This window comes from Pistacia vera, unplaced genomic scaffold (genome assembly GCF_008641045.1).
Source record: "Pistacia vera cultivar Batoury unplaced genomic scaffold, PisVer_v2 Contig129, whole genome shotgun sequence".
Taxonomy (NCBI): domain Eukaryota; kingdom Viridiplantae; phylum Streptophyta; class Magnoliopsida; order Sapindales; family Anacardiaceae; genus Pistacia; species Pistacia vera.
The window spans coordinates 754,850-779,972 of record NW_022195346.1 but is presented as its reverse complement, the minus strand read 5'-3'; the positions used below and the strand labels follow the sequence as shown (position 1 = coordinate 779,972).

Here is a 25,123-nt window from a genome sequence, read left to right as displayed (position 1 = left end):
AGGACTCTGTTATTCTAAAATGGGGTTATAGTACAGTAACGTTACCGGAATGTTTCGTGGTAATGGGTAATGCCACTCTTGTAATATGAGATATACTGGATCAATAACATGTTGTACATTATTGAAATAACGTCAGTTTGGTCTCATAATTGGGATTTTGCTCCTTGTAAGATAGAATACCCTAAGCGTAGGTATTGTACTTGGGGAAAATTGCTAGTTGCAGCTTTCTGTCCTAGTGCTATATTGAGTGCTGAAGCTAAATGTTTAGGGATTAATGTTGGTGCCTCTCTTGAATTAATTTTTTTTTAGTTGAGTGATATAATGTTTCTTGTGGTTTAAATTATATATTACATTTAGTAACATATATCTCTTTTGATGAATCTCTTTCGGATGTTTATGTAATGGGTCTTGCACTACACATTTTTGATTGTATGTTACATTTAGCATTAGAAGTGAAATATATCATCTTCTTTCGCAGAACAAAGGAAGTCACCTCTACAGCGTGCAACGTATGAATATCTGCGAGGAAAGATATTGGATGTTGTACCTGATTACAGGAAAGAGGCAGAGGATCATCTCTCAAAAGCTGTAAGCAAGAGTAGACTGTTCGGTGCTTTATTAGTTTGGTTTGCTGTAATGCTCGGGTTCATATTCATATTTTGAAGTTTTGATGCCCCAGGTGAAGTTGAATCCCTCTCTTACAGACGCTTGGCTATGTTTGGGCGTCAGCATTTGGAAAAAGGGAGATTTACCTGCTGCTAAGAACTGCTTCAATCTTGCATTAAGCAAGGTTATGTTTGACAGTTGATTGCCATTTTGCTTTTAAAGAATTTATGCCTCTAAGTGTCATTTTACTAACCTTTTATCTATTTTACATTTTTGTCTCATGCAGGGTCCAAATAAGAAAATACTTTGTCAGTTATCTATGCTCGAAAGAAGCATGGCTCAAGGCAAGAAAATTTTCCTTCCCCTGTATTAAGATTTACACTTAATTCTTGGCTGCCTAGGGGTATTATATTGAGAGCCACAATTTCAAATGGTATTTTCTTGCCTGTTGGCACATTCTATTATCTCTATCTACGGGCTTGCTAGGAAGTCTTAGTCCATTTGTGCTTAAAATTGTTCTGGAATGATTCTTTCTGGCTTTAGAGAAAAAAAGGTAGTCGCTGGCTAGGAAAGATGATTACAGAAACATCTACATTCCTGTCTATTAAATTAAAACTTTTACTAGTTATTACAATGCTGCAATTTAAGGTGAGGCTAGTGCAGACAGGGTTGCAAATTGACACTTTCAAATTAATAACGCTGTGGCCATTGATAGTCTTTGTGTTCTTATCTCACTCTCTTTATTTTTCTGAAGATGTTCTGATCTTAGTCTTATCCGTTGTGAAGTCGAGATTCAAACTTTTGGTACGATTTCTTTTGAGAATGTAAAGCAAAGTAATAGCATTTATTCCTCCTCTGGTGCCTTTACCCCTCCAAAAATATAACTGAAGTAGTGGAAAAACAGAAGTTGTAGTTTCTACTTCAATATGGATTTATCATCGTTTTACTAAAATTTCTTTTGTGTTTTTTAGGTTCTGAGAATCAGATAGAAATTGTTGAAGAAAGCATTCAACATGCCAAAGAAGCTATCACATTGGATGTCAAGGATGGAAATTCTTGGTGTAAGATTCAATTTGAATCCTAGGAAAAAGGAACTTATGTTCCAATCTTTTGATCTTTTAATAATTTCCACATGTAAATGCATGCTTTACTTTGTATTAGTTTAAGCCCTTGTTTGGCATGCCATAGAGGATTGGACACTTGGAATATACTAGGATTGGATGGCATAGGATTGAATTGTGTAGTATTGTCTTCTGTTCGGTACAGTACCAAATTATATATGCTAAAATTCAACTATAAAAAATTAGCTTATGATCCGCTTTTATGATCTTTTGAATATGTTTGCATGTAAACACATGCTGTACTTTGTCTTGACTTGATAACTTAATTTGCGTACGCTATGTTTATTGGTTTTCTTGTGGTTTGCTACATATGTGAATACTATTTGATGATTCGACCATTTCTCTTATTGCTGCACATGGAGAGAAGGGTGTACACTTTATTTTTTACATATGTGATCTTTTTATTTTTCTTATGTGTTTGGGTTTCTAACCCACCCTTGCACATTATGCCTTTTTCCTTTTTCCCTTTGTAAGAAGCTCTGCTTTGAGATTTTATATCATTTCTTATTTCTTTCACCTATATTATTATAATCATCTTTCTCATATGTTATAACATATCATCCTAATGACAGACAACCTTGGAAATGCATGCCTCACAAGTTTCTTTGTGACTGGATCTTGGGATCACCAGAAACTTTTGCAATCTTTAAAAGCCTACCAAAATGCTGTAAGTTTGCAAAGCGGAGCTTTCCCTTGGAATGCATTTTCCTGCTCCCAGTTGATTTCTTCAAATTATAGTTTTGTTATTGATCATTTTTTTTTTTAATTTGGGAAGAATCTGTTGATTAAGGGCTGCTAAGGAGCATTTTGAAGTTTTCTTCTTCATTTTTCCTAATGATTTTGGTTATCTTCTCATTTTGATTAATTTGTATTAGGAGAAAGACGAAAAAATGAAGTCCAATCCTGACTTGTATTTTAACTGTGCCACTGTAAGTTGAATTTTTCTCCTCATCTTTCTCTATGAAAATTTATTAAATAACTAAAGATCGAAAAGTCTCTAGATCTTGTTTATGTTGCTATCAGGTGTACTTGCGTTAGTATCATATTTGTCTTATCATCAGGTTGCTTTCTATTGTTTAATACTTTAATTCATTGGTGGATTTCAATTCCACCTGTCACAAGCAAGTTACTGTTTTTTAATTCGTTGGTGGTTTATAAGTTCCTGATGCAGTTCCTGTTTACAGGTAGACACATATTTAGAGAATTATGAGAGGGCTCTTAGGGGGTTTGAAGCTGCTGCCTTAAAGGATCCTAGTCTTAGTGCTGCTGAGGAGGTCCAAAAGATGGTTAATCTTCTCGATAAGATAGAGAATTTATTGAAGGTAATGATTTTATAAACCATTTTATGGTGCTAAATTTTGTTCAACATTATACTTTCTAAGGAAGGTCAATGAGAAGTTAAAGACCACTTTGAAGGTACCAATGCAAATAGTTTTATTTCTTCAAGAGGTGCATCTGTTATTGATCAGATGTGGTTTTATAGGTACATGCTAGAGGCAAACGACTTGCATCTTTGGCATCATCTCTTACTGCTGCTAAGTGTAAGCTACATGGCTCTTCTGTTTTAGTTAGTAGCGCATAGTCATTAATCTGGTAATTTACTACTTCTACTTATGAGTTTGCTAACTTAACATGTTCATATTTATTTTTTCCGTGCCTCTTGTTTGGTTAGTGAATTCTTCTCATAAAATAGTCGCTGTGGATATGCTTTCGGAGGGTCTGAACAGAGTTGCAGTAGTTGGAAAAGTGCTATTCTTCGTGAATTATGAGAATGTCACTCCCCTGTGAGTAATCTGCTTGACTACTGTATTTATTGCACATCAAAATATATTAATCATGAACTTATGCTGCACAGGCATATAGCTTATACTCCTTAAAACTATGTTACCTGATATGCCGAGGGGTCTATAGACTATAATTATTTTTATGGGATGGCTATAGGAAGTATCATGCATTCAGATTCATCTTGCTTGGAACTTTATCACGAATTTTGCACTTTTATATTGTATTAAGCTAATAGTATTTTGAGATCACAATCAAAGTCCTTTTCTATTTTTTTCATATTGCAGATACTATTTGGTTTGTGATTCAAATCAGACATGCTTTGTTCTATCTGTGTACAGTCTGCGTGTTAATGTGGTAAGAGTTAGCTGCTTGACTTTTACATTTTTCAGTCCATTAAATGTCTGTAAAGCCCCTATGTCAAATTATACAGATAATTTTTATAGAACCCACAAATGAATCGAGAAGTACCTTGCATATATTGAGAAAACCACAAAGCATGCTGTTGCTTGTTGATTTATACACACAGTAGATTAGAATTAATTGAACCCTCTGATTGCAGATTAAAGAAGGAGATCAGGTAACACTATTGCAACCTTATTACCGTCATCATGTTTTTTCTTGGAAAGGAAAGGTATGTTCTCATAGATTGTGGAATTTCATTATTGTTTTTGTTCATGGAGGGACGAAATTTTATTTGGGTACATGGTTGTCCGAAAAATCTTAGATTGCTCTTTATTCTATAGATCTACCATAAGGATGATGAAGAACATATACCTGATTTTTAGATTTTGTTTCATGGAAATTGAACCAGAGTTACAATTTCAAGTCAATTNAAATGCTACTGTCCATATTCAGGATGGAATTGTGGTAGTTATACCAGACAGGTATGCATTGATCCAGGATACTCTCTTTCAACATAATCAGGCCCAGTTGAAAACGTTTTTAGAAGGGTTCGATTTAGCTCATCTACCGAAGCAGGCCTTAATGGAAGGTACTATTGATCTTCTAAGGTTGGTCTTAGCCCACGACCAGGAAACCCAAGAAGATGACACTCTAAAAGATTTTATTGATCTTATCGAAGTGGATAACTTCAAGGATTGATAAAAATCTAGAGGATGGAGATTTGGATAACCGGAAACGTCCAACACGTAATACGCTGACGTGTACCCAAAAAGCGGAAATAATACGTGGAGCGTCAAGATTTTGCCGACAGAAAATTGCGCAGAAGATTTAAAGAAATCTTGACTACTTTATCATATGTCATAAAGATATTTAAAATGTAAAACATTGTGTTAAACATGGGAAACACATGGGACCCATGTCATATTTTCTTTATGTTTTTTGTTTTTCTTTATGTTACGTGTAAATTTTTATTTAGCTAAAGTCAAGTCACATGTATGTTGTGATTGACAGCCTGTTTTGTAATATTTATCGTATTCACGGATTCAAAATGTTTTGAAATCCGGACTGCTCTATATGAAGAGAAGCATTGTACATGTATATTCAGAGAAAGTTATAATATTTTCAGTTTTGAAAAAATTCTCTCGATCTCTTGTTTACTTTTGCTTGTATACTCATAACAAGAAAAGGATCCATTCAAGACGATCGATATCCAGGTATGAATTAATCTGTTAAACTGAATCTATGAATTTTCTCTCCAATTAATTAACTAGGTTGTTTAGTAATTAATTGTAATAATATTTGTTAGACTGGATATAACAAATATTATGTGGGTGTAAATGGTATCAGAGCCTTGGTTTCATTTTACACATGAGATGCCTGAAATAGAAAGAGGAATCTGATACTATATTATAAGTGTCATATATGGACAGGAAGTTGATACATTACTGAGATAACGTTACCCTCAATACTATATTGGTTTTGGTATAATATTTGGATAACGTTACATTCAACGCTAAGTGTTTGATGTTTACAACGATAAAAAAAACATTGGATTTTATTGAAAAGATCCAATGGTTGGCATGCGAAATTATATCATGATCCTATATATATATATATATATAGCACATAAACACAAATTCGGAGGAGGAACTAGAGATGGAGATTGAAGGGAAAAGTGAATATCCCAACTCATATTCTATGTATGAAGGAGTTGGACCATGGAGCTATGCTGAAAACGCCTACTATCATGTAGTATTTTCTGTTTATATTTGCTGTTATTGACTAGAATTTTGAGTAAGATTTCTTGAAACTGCTTCATGTTTTGCAGAGTAAAGCTTCAGAGATAGCTCAACAAATCATCTGCCAGGAGATCATCAACAAGCTTGACATCAAACAAGTTTTTCATTCAGGTTTTTTTCATTCATTTTGCTTTGCAGATTTTGGCTGCTCTACTGGGCCAAATGCGTTTTTGTTTTATATGTTTTAACGCTGTTGTAGATTCTCCACATCTATAACGTTAGATTCTCCAGTTTTTCCATTACTCTTGCCATTGTCATTGTCTTGCTTGGCCGACGAAGAAGAGAGATCCACTTTTTTCTCATCATCTAATACGACGTCATTGTTGTCGTCAGCATCATTCTGAACTAACTTGGCCGCACGCATCAATAGATGTTTCTCCACAATCTTAAGGCTGAGGTCCTCGTTCGCCTCTTCATCATCCTTGCTCACCGCCACGACCTCCTTCGACTTTTTTTCCTCTTTATCAGGATCCAATTTCTGTTTTTGTTTTAGTCCCTGCGACATGTTCTCGGACTCAAAATTGTGAAAGAACTATAATTTGAAGGAGAAAGTGAGGAAGAATCAGTTTGTATTTAAGTCCATAACTCACGTGCATAAACCATGATATTTTTTTAAAATCATTAATAATTGACGGGCGTCATTAACATATGAACGCCAGTCATTAGTATATGGACATTCGTTATATATGGACGTTCGTCTTTTATTTAAGTACGATCATTCATAATCTATAGATGATTGTACATTATTTTTGTTATATTATTTTATTTATTTATTGATGAACAGATGTTTTTTAAATGTGGATTTTTGTCCATATAATATGGACGGAAGTCCATCATAAATGAATGATTGTCTATAATTGAGGAACGATCGTTCACTAAGTAAAATATTTATAAATGTCAAACATAACTATTATGAGTCATGAGACATGTAATTCGGTGTAGAGCCCCAATGTTTGTAGCATTATTGGTAAAGTCAAATAGAAACTGTACCAAATATGCCACCTACTCAGTTTGCTTTGTCTCTTGTGGGTTTAGTTTAATGCAACTTATGGAGATCCCAAAAGTCAATTCAAGTCCAATAGAAACTGTACTAAATATTGCTCTTGCACGTGACTTTGTGACTGTTCCAGTCTGTGCCACCCACCCTACGTTGAATATTAAATATTGGCATAGGATATCATATCATGATTCTTGATCTTTTATAAATATATATGGCGCACACACAAATTCGGAGGAGATGGAGATTGAAGGGAAAAGTGAATATCCAAACTCATATTCTATGTATGAAGGAAATGGACCATACAGCTATGCTGAAAACTCCTACCATCAGGTTCTATTTTCTGTTTATATTTGCTGTTATTGACTAGAATTTTGAGTAAGGTTTCTTAGAACTGCTTTATGTTTCGCAGCGAAAAGCTTCAGAGATAGCTCAAGAAATCATCTGCCAGGAGATCATCAACAAGCTTGACATCAAACAAGTTTTTCATTCAGGTTTGTTTCATTCATTTTGCATTGCAGATTTTGGGTGCGCTACTGGGCCAAATGCATTTCTCGCAGTTCAGGCGATAATCGAAGCTGTAGAGCTTAAACTTAAATCAGGAGAAGAAGGGACAAACTGCCGCTGAATTTCAAGTGTTCTTCAACGATCATGTCAGCAATGACTTCAACACTCTCTTTAAATTACTACCACCTGGAAGGAGATATTGTGCAGCTGGAGTTCCAGGATCTGTCCATGATCGTTTGTTTCCGAAGGCCTCCCTTCACATTGCGTACTTATCTTTTGCACTCCACTGGCGCTCTCCAATGTGCCGAAAGAAGTCAAAGACAAAACCTCCAAGGCCTGGAATGGTGGGAGGATTCACTACACCAGTGAAAGGAGGGAAGTTTTACAGGCTTATTCGGATCAGTTTGCGGAAGACTTGGCGCTGTTTCTGGTTGCGAGAGCGCAAGAACTTGTGGGTGGAGGGCTGATGGCTCCTATTTTTCCTGGTTTTAGTGATAATATCTGTATATCTCTGTTGATGTTCGATTTTGACACCAACGACTTGCACATGGGAAACGTTGAGCTAACTTAGGAGACACATGTGAATGAGAGATTGAGAGTGTAAAAGTGGGGAAATAATGTTTAAAGTGGTTCGGATGCTTAAACAAGTGAATCCTACGTCCACTGATATTGTATTTATATTTGAAGGATCAGGTCGTGGTTAGCGAGCTGACTTTGGAGTACTGAGAATGCAAATGGGAGAGAAAGAGAGAGAATAAGCTATTACAGAGTAAAAATGAGCCAATCCCACAAACGGGAGAGAAGCTCTCTATTTATAGTGGGATGTATTGAGGTAATGATTGCTGAATCTAGGAGTGGGTTAGGTTGCCGTGCAGATCCTTCCTTGTGTCCCGTTGTTTACCTACTTCGAGGGATTTGCGCGACGTGTGTAGGGATTGGACATGTGGAGAGCCTTCAGCCTCTTGCCATTTTGGCGCGCACCTACTGCATTGGCAGGAGTGCACTGCTCACGTCACCACGCGATGTGGCTGCGTCTGGATGACTGCAGAGCCTACCTAAGGTCTGACTACTTATGCTGACAAGGCGCTGCATCAGCCCTACTTTTCCAGGCATAACAGAAGTTCCCTAGTTTTTAAGGTTTGAGTATCGAACATTGAAAACTATACAATTATGCCTTGATCTGATGTGTTTGAAGAGATGCTGGTCCACCTGACCTGATTGTAAGGGAGGTCGAGAGGGCATCTCCTCGCAAGCGACCTGGGACAATCTTTGCCCTTAGGGTCAATGACCTGGCTTTAGGTACCTAGTGCTATAATGCTGATTCCGACCTGGATGGAATTCCGTGGCCTGATTACACTTAAGAAACTTTTGCTAAGGTGAAGAGTCACGTCGCCTCACGATTGTCGTGAGGTGAACTCGAACAATCACGTTGTTTCGCGACTGACAGGGTGAGCTCGAATGGTCACGTCGCTCAGCGACTGAAGGTGAAGAGTGTATTATGTAACGACCTCTTTAGATGTTATCCATTGCATTTTTTCGGCTGACACATTGATGAAACACTTTTTGTTCTTACATATGTGTCTTTTGCGCAATAAATGCCAGCCATGCGCATTAAATACGAGCCATTTTGAAACAACATTCCCTATCACAACATTAAATGCGAGCCATGTTGAAACGACATTCCCTATTAGAGCATTAAATGCGAACGTGGGCCCATTAAATGTGGTGGAGGGAAACGAGCCGTCGCTTGAGTGTTTCAACGGAAGGGGATGACGATCTGGTTTCTCGAGGCGTGATGGTCACTCTTCCTCGCTGATTAGTGACACGTGGTCGCGATCAACGGTCAAATGTGTTTTCCGCCCAAACGTCATTTGACTTCGGGAAGCCAAAGTGCCACTTCCTTCACTATAAAACCCTAAGCTCTTCTCAGGCAAAGGAACAACATTTTCAGTCTCACAGAGAGCGAGAAACTTTCGTGAGCCTTGGTTCTTTGCTTTCCAGTCCGGTGTTCGCTTTATATTCGGAGCAGAAGGGTCAGTTTTTCTCATTTCAAAAGGTAAAGATGATTCCCTTCTCCTATTTTTGATGTTTTTGCTTTCAACAGTCGCCATGCAATACTGTCCGTCGGTAGCTCATCAGATATGAAATACTCTCCGTTGGGCCAGAGTCGCTGGTGGTGGCTCTTAAATATTCTGTTAAGGTTTTTCTAGGTGTTAGGGAGGAAATATTTACTTTCTCCCCTACGTCATCGTACGAAACAGTGTACAAGGATTGAATGGTTCCCTGCTTGTCACTTTTGTAGACNTCGAGGGATTTGCGCGACGTGTGCAGGGATTAGACACGTGGAGCGCCTTCAGCCTCTTGCCATTCTGGCGCGCACCCATTGCATTGGTAGGAGTGCGTTGCTCACGTCACCACGCGTTGTGGCTGCGTCTGGATGACTGCAGGACTTACCTAAGGTCTGACTACTTACGCTGACAGGGCACTGCATCAGCCCTACTTTTTCAGGCATAACAGAAGTCCCTTAGTTTTTAAGGTTTGAGAATCGAACCTTGGAAACTATACAATTATGCCTTGATCTGATGTGTTTGAAGAGATGCTGGTCGACCTGACCTAATTGCAAGGGAGGTCGAGAGGGCATCTCCTCGCAAGCGACCTGGGACGATCTTTGCCCTTAGGGTTAATGACCCGGCTTTAGGTACCTAGTGCTATAATGCTGATTTTGACCTGGATGGAATTCCGCGGCCTGATTACACTTAAGAAACTTTTGCTAAGGGGAAGAGTCACATCGCCTTACGATTGTCGTGAGGTGAACTCGAACGATCACGTTGTTTCGCGACTGATGGGGTGAGCTCGAATGGTCAAATCGCTTAGCGACTGAAGGCGAAGAGTGTTTTATGTAACGACTTCTTCAGATGTTATCTGTTGCACTTTTTCGGCTGACACATTGATGGAACATTTTTTGTTCTGACAGACGTGTCTTTTGCGTAATAAATGCTAACCATGCGCATTAAATGCGAGCCATGTTGAAACGACATTCCTTATTATAGCATTAAATGCTAGCCATGTTGAAACAACATTCCCTATCAGAGCATTAAATGCGGACGTGGGCGCATTAAATATGGTGGAGGGAAACGAGCCGTCGCTTGAGTGTTTCAACGAAAGGGGATGACGATCTGGTTTCTCGAGGCATGACGGTCACTCTTCCTCGCTGATTCGTGACACATGGTCACGATCAGTCAAATGTGTTTTTTGCCCAAACGTCGTTTGACTTCGGGAAACCAAAGTGCCACTTCCTTCACTATAAAACCCCAAGCTCTTCTCAGGCAAAGGCACAACACTTTTAGTCTCACAGAGAGCGAGAAACTTTCGTGAGCCTTGGTTATTTGCTTTCTAGTCCGGTGTTCGCTTGATATTCGGAGCAGAAGGGTCAGTTTTTCTCATTTCAAAAGGTAAAGATGATTCCCTTCTCCTATTTTTGATGTTTTTGCTTTCAACAGTCGCCATGCAATGACTGTCCATCGGTAGCTCGTTGGAGATGAAATACTCTCCATTGGGATAGAGCCGCTGGTGGTGGCTCTTAAATATCCTGTTAGGGTTTTTCTAGGTTTTAGGGAGGAAATATTTACTTTCTCCCCCACGTTATCGTACGAAACAGTGTACGAGGACTGAATGGTTCCCTACTTCTCGCTTCGCAGACCGTAGGAGAATGGACCTCCCAACGACCAGAGCCGAGGAAGGGACCAGTTTGCTCGGGCAGGATGCTCCTGCGGGTCCCCCTCGAGAGATCTTCTCGATACTTATTGATGAAGAGCTTCAAAGGGTGGTAGACCAATACACTATCAACGTGGAGGTTTTCCGAGATAGGACACACACAGCTTGGAATCCGCCACGAGGGCTGGCTGCGATCTTTGAGGAGATTTTCAAGGTTGGGGGGTTGATCCTTTTCCACCCCTTCATCAGGTCAGTCCTCGATCATTTCGAGATCGCACCAATATAGCTTACACCGAACGCGTACATGATAGCCGTGGCCATGTACATCATGTGCCGCTAACCGCGGTAGAGCTCGGTTGCTCGTACATTCTAAAAAAGAGTAAGGACAAGGATTCCTACTACTTGTCCACTCCTTGTCCAAGCGAACCACCATTGAAGCGGGAATACACAGTTACCCGAGCAATGTGTGGCGTACGAGACGAAATTCTTTTTCTTTTGTCATGACGACATTTGCCGTTTTCAGGAGTCAAGTAGGTTTTCCTTTACTTTGAGTTTACGAGCTTTTTTTTTTTCTTCGCTAATGAACTGTTTATTTTCTTTGCTAGTTAACAAAACGACCAGTTTAGAGCTGCTTGTGGATCTGGATAGGATCACAACCTTCGGTTTTCTATCCCGAAGAAAGTCACGATGTGAGGCTGCTCGTGACAACCACAAATTTGAGGAAGTACGGCTTCTTCAACTCAGAAGCGGCCTTAGAGACCACACCGAGTAAGCTTCTTAACCTGTCTTTTTTTTTTTTTTTTTGATTCTGCGTGTATCGAACTGTTTTACTAACGAGGTTCGCATGCAGCGACCATGCCTCCCAAGGTACCCAGATCACCACAACCGAGGCAGTTCACTTTTCCTAGAGTAGGTGCCACTGGACCGGCCGAAGCTACTTCCAGCGGTCCCCCCGTGAGGAGGACTTTGGCAGGTGCCCCGGTACGACGTGCTAGGGTTCCTCAGCCTTTGGCCATTCGCCAGAAGCAAAAGACCGTGACTAAAAAGTCCAAGAAGTGGAAGTAACTTTGGACTGAAGAGTTAGAGTCTGAATCGGAGGGCCTAGGCATTCAGCTCGAGAGGTCGCAACCTTATTGGGCGTTTCACTCTAGAGGGCCACCTAGGGGTGCGGCCAACATTTCCATATCCCTTGGGGGGCGCAGACAAGACAAAAGGAGACCACAGTCCTCGGGAGGAGGTTAGGCAAAGCGCCCATAGGGGAGACTTTACCTGTCGAGGGTACTAGCACACCTGTGCTGGACTCGATAGGCCAACTCTCAGCCATCTGTAACCAGTAGTCCTAACACTGCTGGAATGTGAGCTTGCAGAAGCATTCGAGAAGTTCGTGTCTTCTAGTTTTGTGGACCTGATGTCCATATCCATTTAGCACTTGAGCAAGGTAGAATGAACTGTCCTAGGCGAAGGCTTTGCTTATTTGCGGTAGCAAGGAAACTAACTTGTAACTTTTTTCGTTCATAGGCCCTGCTTTCCATGCAATTGTCCCTACAAAAGGTTTAGTTGGGAGCTGCTGAGGAGGTGGTCGCGCTGAGAGAAAAAAACACGCGGCGCAAATGGGACTTGGAAGCCGCTGAAGCAGAGAAAGACTTATCCACCGCTTCGGTGAACCAATACCTGAATGAGAGGAATGCCGCTCTTCACACGGTGGACTTTCAGAAGGCTGAGTTGGACAGGCACAACGAAAAGGTAAAGGAGCTCCAGAGGACCGTGGCTCGATTCTCCAAAGAGGTTGACGAGAAAGACCAGGCGTTGCAAACGACCTCCAGCAGGCCTTATGAGCAGAGCGGGAAATGAGCGAGTTGTGGGAGGCCTCTAAGAAGCAAAGGTAGGCACTTGAGACCGAACTTCACACTAGTCAGGGAAGAGTCACTTCTCTGACCAGAGAGATGTAGCGACAAGAATTGGAGATCGAGAGCAAGGCTGCTGAATAGGCAATCCAGTCCATCTATGCCCTTAGGCCGAAGAATCTTGAAATGGATATATCCGATCTCCCGGAGGAATACTAGGAGATCCTCAGAAGAATGGCGCGGCTTGACGATGAGGATGTAGTAGAGGCCGCCCGAGGACCTGACCTGGGGGAGCATTCAGAGTATGTCCTAGAAGAGCCCGCGGCTGGCTAGGTGATTAGCGATCAGCCTGGGGATGATGAGGTCGCGCCTCCGGGAGTTGGGGATGAAGGCTAGTGAATGCTCTCTTAGAGCCTTTTCTTGCTCGCTTATGTACTTTCCCTTTCATTAATGAATAAAGACATCGCTTTCTTAATCTTTTGAGTACTTACAATTTTCGTACCATATTTACATACGAGATCGCATTCTGATTGTTTATAATTACATTGGAACAAGTCTATTCGAACAGAATTATACATGTAAAAAGCAATTACAAAAGAACAGACTTATACACTTGTTTACAAAGATTACGAAAAATAAAATCTTTACAAGGAAAAATTGAGTTCGAAATTACTGATAATATGGTCGGAGATGTTTAGTATTCTAAGCTCGAGGTACTTTAGAACCATTCAGTCTTTTGAGATGGTAAGTCCCCGATCTTATCACTTTGGTGATGCGGTTTGGGCTCTCCCATTTCGATCCCAAAACTCCCGCACTTGGTTCTCTAGTACCGAGAAGAACTTCTTTCAAAATGAGGTTGCTGACCTGGAAGTCTCTTCTTCTGACCTTAGAGTTAAAGAAACTTTTCGCGAGTTGCTGATAGGCTGCTATTCTTAGTTGAGCCTTGCTATGATGTTCTTCAACTAGATCTAGACTTACGCGCATAAACGCTTCATTGTCGGCTTTGTTGAACAGGTCCCTCCGAAGTGAATCGGTCCCTACCTCCACAGGGATCATTGCTTCGCAGCCATATGCTAGTGAAAAAAGGGTTTCTAAGGTAGAAGTTCTCGGAGTTGTCCTATATGTCGATAGGACTTTGGGAAGGTTGTCGGCCCAATTGCCCTTGGCTGTGTCAAGTTTGGCTTTCAAAGTGTGCTTGATGGTTTTGTTGACAGCTTCAACTTGACCATTTGCTTGCGGTCTCGCGATTGAGGCAAATTTTTTATGGAACCCAGCTTGTCGCAAAACTGCTTGAATTCCTTGTTGTCGAACTGTTTACCATTATCTGAGACGAGGATATAAGGAATCCCACAGCGACACACAATGTTCTTGAAGACGAAGTCCTTAAGCTTTTTAGTCGTGATCGCGACTAATGGCTCTGCTTCGACCCATTTGGTGAAGTAATCTACCTCGACCACAACATACTTGACTCCCCCTTTACCAACTGGCATGGGACCAATGAGATCGATTCCCCACATGGAGAATGGCCAAGGGCTGGTCATGGTTATCAGCTGGTAGGAAGGAGCTCGCGGTATGCTCGCGAACCGCTGGCACTTGTCACACTTTTTGACAAAGTTGTAGGTGTCTTCTTGGATCAGGGGCCAATAATACCCTTGACGAATAACTTTGTTGGCGAGAGATCGTGCGGTGATGTGATTACCACAGATCCTTTCATGTATCTCTCTCATGATATAGTCTGCTTCTTCATCTGTTAAACATCAGAGGAGAGGGGTGCTAAACCCTCGCTTATACAGTTGGTCTCCAATGAGTGTGTAACGAGCAGCTCTTGTTCATAGGGTCCTTGCTTCGACCTTGTCGTTAGGCAAGGTCCCGTCTTAGAGAAACTAGATGATGGGGGTCATCCAAGAAACTGATTTCGCAATATTCACGGCCTGTTTAGTCGAGCTTACACTGGGGGTCTCTATGAATCGAATGGGAATGCTTTTCGGTGCGTCTGAGTCCAGCGACGAGGCTATCCTTGCCAAGACATCTGCCGCAGAATTGCCATCTCTAGGAATCTGTGTGATCGTGAAGTGCTTGAATGGCTCGAGTGTAACCTTAGCTTTCTTCAAATAACTGACCATGTTTTCTTCCTTGGCCTGGTACTCCCCCAAAATCTGGTTGACAACTAGCATGGAGTCGTTGTGGATGCTGATCGCGGTTGAGCCCATTTCTCTGGCCAACCGCAATCCAGCGAGTAGAGCTTTATACTCAGCCTCATTATTGGTTGCTTCAAATCTAAATCGGAGGATGCCATGAATACGAGCCTCTTCGGGACTTAAGAGCAGAAGACTTGCCCCAACCCTCTTCTTGTTTGATGATTCGTAGACATATAGGCTCCAGGTTGATAAATTCTGAATAGTTTCCTGGTTGATTTTGCTGGCTTGTTGCTCGGATTCCTTGATCGAATGATATGAGAATTCTGAAATGAAATAAGCAACAACCTGCCCCTTGATGGTTGTCTTTGGTCTGTATTGTAGATTGAACTGACTTAATTTCATGGCCCATTTGAGCAGTTTACCTGATGCCTCCGGCTTCTGGAGGACCTGCCTAAGAGTGTAACTGGTCATTACATGAATTGTATGGGCATGGAAATAAGGTCGCAGCTTTTTGGAAGCGATCAGCAGGGCATAAGCTAATCATTCCATTTCTGAATACTACATCTTGGCATCCAACAAACGCTTGCTCGCATAATATACCAGCCATTAGACCATGTTCTCTTCCCGAACTAATGCTGCACTGACCGCGTATTGTGAGACGGACAGATACAGGAGGAGAATTTCTTGCAGGAGAGGCTTGGACAGAAAATAGGGCTTCCCGAGGTGTTCTTTGATGCTCTGGAACGCCTGTTCACACTCAGAAATCCACTCGAACTTCTTGTTGGCCCTGAGTACATTGAAGAACGGCAAGCAGCGGTCTGTTACTCTCGATATGAAGCGACTCAGTGCCGCAATTCGCCTATTGAGGCTCTGAACCTGCTTCTTGGTGGTCGGGCTTTTCATATCGAGGAGAACTTGGATTTTCTCGGGGTTGATCTCTATACCCCTCTGGTTAACCATGTATCCCAGGAATTTTCCCGAGGACACTCCGAAGTAGCACTTGACTTCCAGAGGATGTCGAACATCTCGGCGAGATGCGCTATGTGATCTAAAGCGACATGCGACTTGACCAGCATGTCATTGACATAGACTTCCATCGACTTCCCTATCTGCTCGGAGAACATTCGGTTAACCAGCCACTAATAAGCTGCACCGGTGTTCTTTAGGCCGAAGGGCATAACTTTGTAGCAATATAGCCTCCGATTCGTGATAAAGGAGGTATGCTCTTCGTCCGACGTATACATCAGAATTTGGTTGTACCCCGTGTATGCATCCATAAAACTTAGCAGCTCGTGCTCGGAGGTGGTATCCACGAGCTGGTCGATCCTTGGCAAGGAAAAACTGTCTTTTAGGCATGCTTTGTTGAGGTCGGTGAAGTCAACACAGGCTTGCCACTTGTCATTGGGCTTTTTTACAAGAACCAGGTTAGTAACCCAGCTCGGATAGAGCGCTTTCCGGATGGATTCATTGCGAAGGAGATTATCTACCTCAAGTTTTAAGGCATCATATCGCTCAGGATCCATCGCTCTTCTCTTTTGGCGAACCGGTCTGGCTTCACTGTCGATGTTCAGGGCATGACATATCACGTCCGGGCTGATCCTAACCATGTCACCATGAGTCCATGCGAACACATCTATTTTTTCTCTGAGGAAGCTGGTCAAGTCGCTAGCGAGCTGGGGGTTGAAATTGCTTCCAATCCTCAACACTCTGCTCGGTTTGTTTTGATCAATCGACACTTCTGATAAATCCTCAACTGGCCCACCAAAAGGGCATTCCTGGATATGAGGATCCATATTATCCTCGGTTGGGCCAGGCTATGGTTTGATCTCGCTGATCACCATTGCCTGTCTCGAAATGCCGTGCGAGATGCCTTTCCCTTTGTATGCCATCTGCATTGCTCTTACATAGCATTCGCGAGATGCGCACTAAGATCCGCTTACTTCCCCTATCCCTGTTGGGGTGGGGAACTTCATCTTGAGATGGTATATCGAAGTGACTATCTTGAAGTTTCTCAGTAGGGGTCCCCGCAAGATGCCATTGAAAGTGGATGGGCAATCCACTACTAAGAATTCAGTTATCTTGGTCACCTCATCAGAGTTGCCCAACGTGACTAGAGGCAAGATCGTTCATTTGGGGATTAGGTGATCCCCTGTAAAACTATATAGGGGGATTGAGGCGGGCTTCAGGTCGGCCTCATCCAATTTCATTCTCTCGAAAGTTGGCTGGAACAGAATGTTCACAGTGCTTCCATTGTCCACCAACATTCTGTGGACGTCAAAGCTCCCTATCTAGGGCGTGATGATGAGAGCATCATCATGGGGATGGTGTAATCGGACTGCATCTTTTTCGGAGAAGGTGATTTCCTCCTCCTTGGGAACCTTTGGTGGTCGCTGCGTCGTGTTCATCACACTGATGAGGTTGTGATGGGCTGCGCGAGCATATCTCTCTTGGGCACCTCGCGAATTTCCTGCGAGGAGCAGTCCTCCAAAGATTACTCCTACGCTGCAGATGCCCTTCCGATTACGACGTTTCTTTCCTGATTCCTCTTGATTTTTCTCCCACACGGGAGTAGAGTCATCAACGTATTCTTTGAAGTGCCCCTGCTTGATAAGGTTTTCGATTGCCTGTTTGAGAGCCTAGCACTCATCGGTGTGATGCCCATTGTCCTGATGATAACATCAGTATTTCTTATTATTTCTGGATGAAGAGGGACCTTTCATGGGCTCGGGCTTTCCGAGCAGACTGGCCTCTTCTGATTTGTCAAGAATGGTTGAGGCAGATGCATTCAAAGGGGTAGATTGACTCCTGTCACGATCGTGATGAGGAACTGGAGCATAAGACTTCTTAGGCTCAAACCGAGGTTTCTTTCCTTTTCGTTGATCGTCATTAGCCCATCTGCGATCAATTCTCCTACTTTCCCCCCGACTAGGTGCACCACCTGAAGTGTCAGGGTCGTGGTGGTGGAGCGTCGCCACGGAGCTCTCAATACGGAGGTATTTCTCCGCAAGGCTGTAGAAGCGGGTGAGGGAAATGTCGTCCTCTGATTGCAGCTTTTTCCACAGATCTGTTTGTGGATGAACTCCCGCGATGATGAGAGTCCGAAAAGACTCTTCGGGAGTGTGAGCTACTTTATGGAGCTCTTTGTGGAATTTGTCGACGTAAGATTTGAGGAATTCGTCCCTTTCTTGCCTTATATAGGCATTGAGAACTTCTTGTTCGTCTGGAAGTGTCTCAAGAATTTTGAGCCCATCTGATTCCACGAGCTAATGGATCCTGCAGGGAGCGACTTGAACCACCGCTTGTCATGCGAAGTAAGAGTTACTGCCAAGCAACGACATTTTGCCAAGTCAGAAACTTGATGAAGTTCCATCAGGTCATTGAATTCATATAGATGATCTTGCGGATCAGAGTTCCCATCGAACGCCCACATGTCGGGCATTCTGAATCTCGATGGGAGAGGGGCGACCAATACCGCCAGAGAAAAGGGAGACGTCTCTGCGACCTGCCCTTGCTCATTTAGTTGAGCCTTTAACTAATACAGAGCTCGCTGTAACTCCTTAATCTGAGGTAGCCGAGCTACTTGTAGATTACTTTCCACGACGTGGGTTCGACCTTCATGATAGTGGTTGAGGAATAACCGTAGGTCGTATTCCTCCTCGCCTCTGCCGGCAGTTCCGGCCAATCTTGACACATGTTGGCTAGAGTCGTGTGATGGCGCTGCATTATTCGGGGAACTTTCACGACCCCCGCGGTGGTGCGGACCGACCCATGGAGTGTGGTAACTTCCCGCATGACGATCATAGTCGTCATTTCAGCGGTGATGAGAATCACCCCGCCTCGCACTTTTGTGGGAATGCTCGCGCGACGTGGCATTGGACAGCTCAGGTCTTGACATGTCACCGAGCCTTAAAGCCACGGGTATTCTACCTAGGGCACAGTCGGTGTTCACTGGACCCTCGAAGCCCCTGGGCCCGCTGTTCACCACTTGCTTTCCCTTCTTCCGATGCGTTACAGTACGCACGGCATGGGCACTTTCATGCGACCTACATGCGTCTTTGGTGGTTGCACTGCCTTATTTGATTTGGGTGGCATGCCCCAGTCTAATCGGTCCAGCCTTTGGCTGACCGATTGAAGAGTATTGTTGAACCTCTCCAGGTAGCTCATGACGGTTGGGTTAAGCCGTGAGCTCGAAGGGACATCCCCCACGGTATTTTGTGGAACTAAAGGCACCTCAGGAGAAGTGTCCTGTACTTGGGGAATCTCCTCATCACCTCGATCGGTTCGCTCAGACTCAAATCGGTGAGCCATTTGCTATTGTAGGATCGATTAGTCATAGATTCTCCTGATGAAGGACAAATACTAAATCAGGCTCTCCTTCTAGTGCCAAACTGTTGATGCTCAATTTTGACACTAACGACTCGCACGTGGGAAACGCTGAGCTGACTTAGGAGACACATGTGAATGAGGGATTGAAAGTGTAAAAGTGGGGAAACAATGTTTAAAGTGGTTCGAATGCTTAAACAAGTGAATCCTACGTCCACTGATATTGTATATATATTTGAAGGATCAGGTCGTGGTAAGCAAGCTGACTTTAGAGTACTGAGAATACAAATAGGGGAGAGAGAGAGAGAGAGAGAGAGAGAGAGAATAAGCTATTATAGAGTAAAAATGAGCTAATCCCACAAACGGGAGAGGAGCTCTTTATTTATAGTGGGATGTATTGAGGTAATGATTGCTGAATCTGGGAGTGGGTCAGGTTACTGTGCAGATCCTTCTTTGTGTTCCGTTGTTTACCTACTTTGAGAGATTTGCGCGACGTGTGCAGGGATTAGACACGTGGAGCGCCTTTAGCCTCTTGCCATTCTGGCGCGCACCCACTGCGCTGCTCACGTCACCACGTGATGTGGCTGCGTCTGGATGATTGCAGGACCTACCTAAGGTCTGACTACTTACATTGATAGGGTGCTGCATCAACCCTACTTTTCTACGCATAACAATCTCTAACCATTGTTGACTGGTTTTCCAACTTCTCGAATCTTGTCTAATGGGGATGGTACAAAAGGTCAGAAAATTTTAGTTGCTTTAAAGTTAGAAATTGCTTAATAAAATCATATAAAAGATTTATTTATATATATTATCTTGTGGGAACATTAATATATTTTAAAAAGTGAAATACAGTAACATTTTATAAGTGTTATCATAAACCCAATTATTTACTGGAAAATAAAATATTATTCCCGTGAAATGAGATTGATTTTGTCTTATTTTTATTGTTTATGGGTCAAATACATATTATTTGGGTTTACTTTGTCACTTTTAAGGAAAACCGGGTCAAAAATGTTGGAAAGGTAAAAACCTAAAACTTATTCGCTAACTCATTTCATTCTCTTCTTGTTCGTTCTCTTCTCACTGACGGCGCAAACTTCTTCATTCTTGAACTTGAATCTTCGTTCTTCGATCCCTTTAGTCTTTTCTTCGATCTGTTTTCATCTTTGACCGATTGATCATCGTGGACCTTCGCTGTTTGACTTCGATCTTCTTGGAATCTTTCATCTTCGACATTCGTTCATCTTACAATCGTTCATCATCTTTGATTTCAGCGACTTTAACAGGTAAATTTTTGTAGAGTACATAATTTCCGATTCACGTTTTCATTATTTTTCAAAATAACCTGAATACTCTGTCTTTGTGGGTGATTTTAAGAATTAAAATTCAGTTTGCTGCTTGGTTGGAACTTGAAATTGATAAAGCCAACGACTTCCTGCAGAACATTTTCATTTTAATAACGAGTGCAAGAAGAATGCTGTTATTGAAATGAACCCTATTTTACTTGTGGCTGTATCTGTGGTTGGATTTTGACGTTTTTAGCATTAAAAGAAGATTGCATGTTTCTTGGATTCTTCTGGTGATGGAATTGTGTTCGCATTTGCTTTTTTGGTTGCGTTCTTTCCACTCTTTGAATTTCTTTGGTAGGATAATCATTCAGTTCAACTTTATTCATTCTGCCACACGATGGAGTGTGACATGGCTGAGTTTCACTGTTTCTAATGACTTATCTTTTGTGATTTTTTATGCCAAAGAAACAAAATGAGGAAATAGAAAAAAAAAAAAAAAATGAAAAACTCAAACTCTCTTCTTCTGGGTGCTTTCAATTAATGTTCGAAGACAGAATTTCATGTATACTTCATCTTTATATCAATTTAATGGAGTACTTCACTACTTCTTCAGAAAAGGGATTGACTACCTTGTTTTTCCAGGCAGACAGTGTGTGTTATCAAGGCTTAGGTTCTGAAAGTTCAGGCTCTCGTTAGATTATATGTAGATTAGTTGTTTATTTATGCGATCTGGGATTTCTTCAACTTGATGATGGGCTGTTGAATATTAATGTCCTGTCTGTGTCGTTGAAGTTAGAACGTCTTACAAAAGATGTGGATTTGATCTTGATCTGATCATCCTCATCTCTTTTTCAGGTGTACAAAACATTTTCTTAATCTTATCAAACCAAAAATAATAGTTTTAGTCTGCACAAAATTTTATTTTCTTTTGCCTTTTGATTCATTTGCAGTAAAGCTAATTATTCCAATGATGTTTGAAGATTTTGAGGTGAGGATGGTAATGGAGGAAGATTAGAAAAAACAAAGCAAGGGGCTGTGTTGGTATTTTGGTTTGGTGAGAAAGCTTACATGTTGATAGGGTTTTTGATAAGAACCATTTATTGCATGTGATGTAGATTCTTGTACACACCATCTTCACTTCAAGGCCTTGGTGCATGTACTGTATCTGTATTTCATCAATGCACCCTCTTAGGTTATTGGAGGGTTTGGCAATGTTACCGGACAGGTAATTTTGAAATACCCCATTAGGGGAAATGTGATGTTGTATTTGCAACAAAAATTCAGTTAAGGAAATATGACCCTTTGCCAAAATCTGATTCATGTAATTGGATTCTGCTTTTAGGTTGGGGTGTTATTTTGAGTGAAGTAGAAGAAGAATGCTGTTGTTGAAATGAACCCTACTTCACTTGTGGCGGTATCTTTGGTTGGATTTTGAAGTTTTTAGCATTAGAAGAAGATTGCATGTTTCTTGGATTCTCCTGGTGATGGAATTGTGTTTGCATTTGCTTTTTCTGTTGTTTTCTTTCCACTCTTTGAATTTCTTTGGTAGGATAATCATTTGGTTCAACGTTATTCATTCTGCCACATGATGGAGTGTGACATGGCTGAGTTTCACTGTTTCTAATGACTTATCTTTTGTGATTTTTTATGTCAAATTTGCCAAAGAAACATGAGGAAATAGAAAAAAAAAAAATAAATAAATAAAATGAAAAACTCAAACTCTCTTCTTCCGGGTGCTTTCAATTAGTGTTTGAGGACAGAATTTCATGTATCCTTCATCTTTATATCAATTTAATGGAGTACTTCACTACTTCTTCAGAAAAGGGATTGACTACCTTGTTTTTCAAGGCAGACAGTGCATGTTATTACTCTTTTTCACTGTTATCTTTCTTCATATCACAGTCAATGCTTGTTTTCTTTAATCCAATCGAGTTCGGGATCACATTCACATTTGGGAATTTACTTTCACTTGGGTTGTATTTTATTTTTTTATGTGTTGGGGTGTGGTAATTTATTCAATATTTAGAAATATGGTTCAGTACTGTTGTTTTTTGGATGAGGATGGGCCTGTTTGTCCTACGTGTAGTCTCACAATTTTGTACTAATCAGTGGGCACTGATCCCTTAAACGGTTGTTTATGTTTTGCAGCATCTTCATTTAGTTTCTATGTAATTATGTTTGCTATTGCAGTTTCGACGTAATTATGTTTGCTATTATATGTACTTATACAATGTGCTACTGTTTTAATGTGAGAGCATGTTTCATATAAGTTCGAGATTGGAAGTACAATTAAATATTGAATGTTATATTTTCCTAAGTACCACAAGAGTATGAATTGATGATTAATGTTTTACAAATGTATAGGTTTAGATGGCGTCGTCTAGGCGTAGAGCTCGTAACCGAAATGATGCTGATGAAGAAACGGAAATTCTGGTAGATGTTGCGGTTGCATTGTGCGCAATTGCCGCGTTGGAAATAGAATTTGGAACACATGGACGACCTAGGAAGAGGCAGAGACAAGAACTTGTGGATGTGATTGGCAGACTGACAGATGTTCTTGTCGATATGAGGAGGGGATCCAGGGCTGCAAATCGTAGTGAAGATGAGGGGGTTGGAGAGAACTCCAGTGTTCCATCTGATCCATTTTCCATGTCTAACTGTATAGACATTTTAACGTCTATACAAGTTCATACAGATATATACCTCAAGGTTGTCAAATACTTGTATGAAAATCCAAGGTTTAGGGAGGAATTCATACAATTGCCACCCGAGCATAGATTAAATTGGGTTAATACTAGGTTTTCAAATTGATTAGGATGAACCTGTTTGTCCTACGTGTAGTCTCACAATTTTGTACTAACCAGTGGGCACTAATCCCTTGTATGGATGTTTATTTCTTGTGGCATCTTGATTTAGTTTCAATGTAATTATGTTTACTATTTAATGTACTTATACAATGTGCTACTGTTTTAATGTGAGAGCATGTTTCATATAAGTTCGAGATTGGAAGTACAAATAAATATTGCATGTTATATTTTTCCAAGTACCACAACAATATGAATTGATGTTCAATGTTTTGCAAATGTATAGGTTTAGATGGTGTCGTCTAGGTGTAGAGCTCGTAACTGAATTGATGCTAATGAAAAATGGGAAATTCTGGTAGGTGTTGCGATTGCATTGTGCACTGTATTCGCTTGCACTTTTTTAAAAATCGACTCGTTGGGAAACCCGGTATGTTGCCCCAGTCCCGGGTTGATTGGGTCGGTCAACATTTAAACCCTCTGATTGCAGATTAAAGAAGGAGATCAGGTAACACTACTGCAACCTTATTACCGTCATCATGTTTTTTTCTTGGAAAGAAAAGGTATGTTCTCACAGATTGTTGAATTTCATTATTGTTTTGTTCATGGAGGGACGAAATTTTATTTGGGTACATGGCTGTCCGAAAAATCTTAGCTTGCTCTTTTATTCTATAGATCTACCATAAGGATGATGAAGAACATATACCTGATTTTTAGATTTTGTTTCATGGAAATTGAACCAGAGTTACAATTTCAGGTCAATTCGTGTGGATTTTGTGGGGCAAATGCTTCTGAACCGGCAAAACCCTCTCACCTCAACAAGGACTTCGTTCATCGGTCTTTGCACAACTCAAACCATGAAAGTAGTTTCAAGTAGAATATCAGTGAGCTATGTATTTGTAATGGGTTTTTTGTTGATCTTCTCATTTACTTAATATTGTTGTAATGCGTGTAAATAGATTATAGGATTGAGAGGAAAGAAAAAAAATACTTAAAGAGTGTGAATTCTTGCTCAAGTCAAAACACCATCTGTCAAAGAAATAAATTGTAGATTTTTATGAAGACTACTTTTCAAAATTCTTCTGAGTTTTTACCTTGTGCAGTCCTTTTTATTATGCTGCTGATTGGCATCATGATTGATATAAGGGCCAAAACTCCAGAAAACTTTCAATGACAATATTTCATTTTTCTTTATAATCTAGAAATCCTCTGTGAACTTGTTTTACAAACCTGAATATGAATTGAAGTCTCTGTTAATTCGTATTTCGGCTCTCAGCATATTGTTGTTGCATTTTGGTTGGCAAAAGTGTAGGAGAATGTTATTGAATTTTGGTAAATATTATAAAATGAACTTTCTTATTTCCATATTTATTTGTTCAATGAGCATATACTTGTATTGACATAACATATGTGGGAGATGTGCCTCCGACCTTCTTATCACCTCTGTTGACTCTTGCAGCCGTTCCAGGTTCTTTTCATTGAACGAAAATGACTGATTCATAACCCAAATAAATTTATTAATATTTTTTATTTGTTTCATTTTAAATCTGAGATGCCTGAAATAGAAATGGGAATCCGATGCTATATTTGGAAGTGTCATAAATGGACAGGAAGTTGATAGATTACTGAGATAATGTAACCCTCAATACTATATTGGTTTTGGTATAGTATTCGGATAATGTTACATTCAACACTAAGTGTTTGATCTTTACAACGATAAAAAAACATTGGATTTTATTGAAAAGATCCAATGGTTGGCATGGGAAATTATATCATGATCCTATATATATATGA

The 25,123-nt window shown here is 40.9% G+C and overlaps 2 protein-coding genes and 1 pseudogene across 5 annotated transcripts; all 3 read left to right on the top strand.

Moving 5' to 3' along the window:
• Window positions 1–62: 62 nt before the first annotated feature.
• On the top strand, window positions 63–24,385 carry LOC116121851 (tetratricopeptide repeat protein 5-like). The gene is given in 14 exon segments (XM_031407767.1): window positions 63–66; window positions 479–588; window positions 680–790; window positions 893–950; window positions 1,578–1,667; window positions 2,300–2,394; window positions 2,603–2,656; window positions 2,912–3,049; window positions 3,211–3,268; window positions 3,400–3,511; window positions 3,797–3,866; window positions 4,072–4,143; window positions 24,073–24,126; window positions 24,128–24,385. Coding segments are annotated over 14 exon segments (1,089 nt in total). The 3' UTR covers window positions 24,191–24,385.
• LOC116121818 lies at window positions 6,925–7,788 on the top strand (annotated as a pseudogene).
• Window positions 20,247–23,595, top strand: LOC116121815. Of its 4 annotated transcripts, XR_004126793.1 has the most exons (4): window positions 20,247–20,525; window positions 20,617–21,753; window positions 21,871–21,942; window positions 22,893–23,595. XR_004126793.1 is itself a non-coding variant. In XM_031407744.1 (2 exons), the coding sequence occupies exon 2, from the start codon at window positions 22,899–22,901 to the stop codon at window positions 23,337–23,339; it is 441 nt and encodes a 146-aa protein (XP_031263604.1). In that variant the 5' UTR covers window positions 20,247–20,525; window positions 22,893–22,898; the 3' UTR covers window positions 23,340–23,580. The 4 variants fall into 4 exon arrangements, 3 of the variants coding, with proteins under 3 accessions (XP_031263604.1, XP_031263605.1, XP_031263606.1); XM_031407744.1 differs by lacking the exons at window positions 20,617–21,753; window positions 21,871–21,942 and having other exon boundaries at window positions 22,893–23,580; XM_031407745.1 differs by lacking the exons at window positions 20,247–20,525; window positions 20,617–21,753 and having other exon boundaries at window positions 21,781–21,942; window positions 22,893–23,583.
• Window positions 24,386–25,123: the final 738 nt, after the last annotated feature.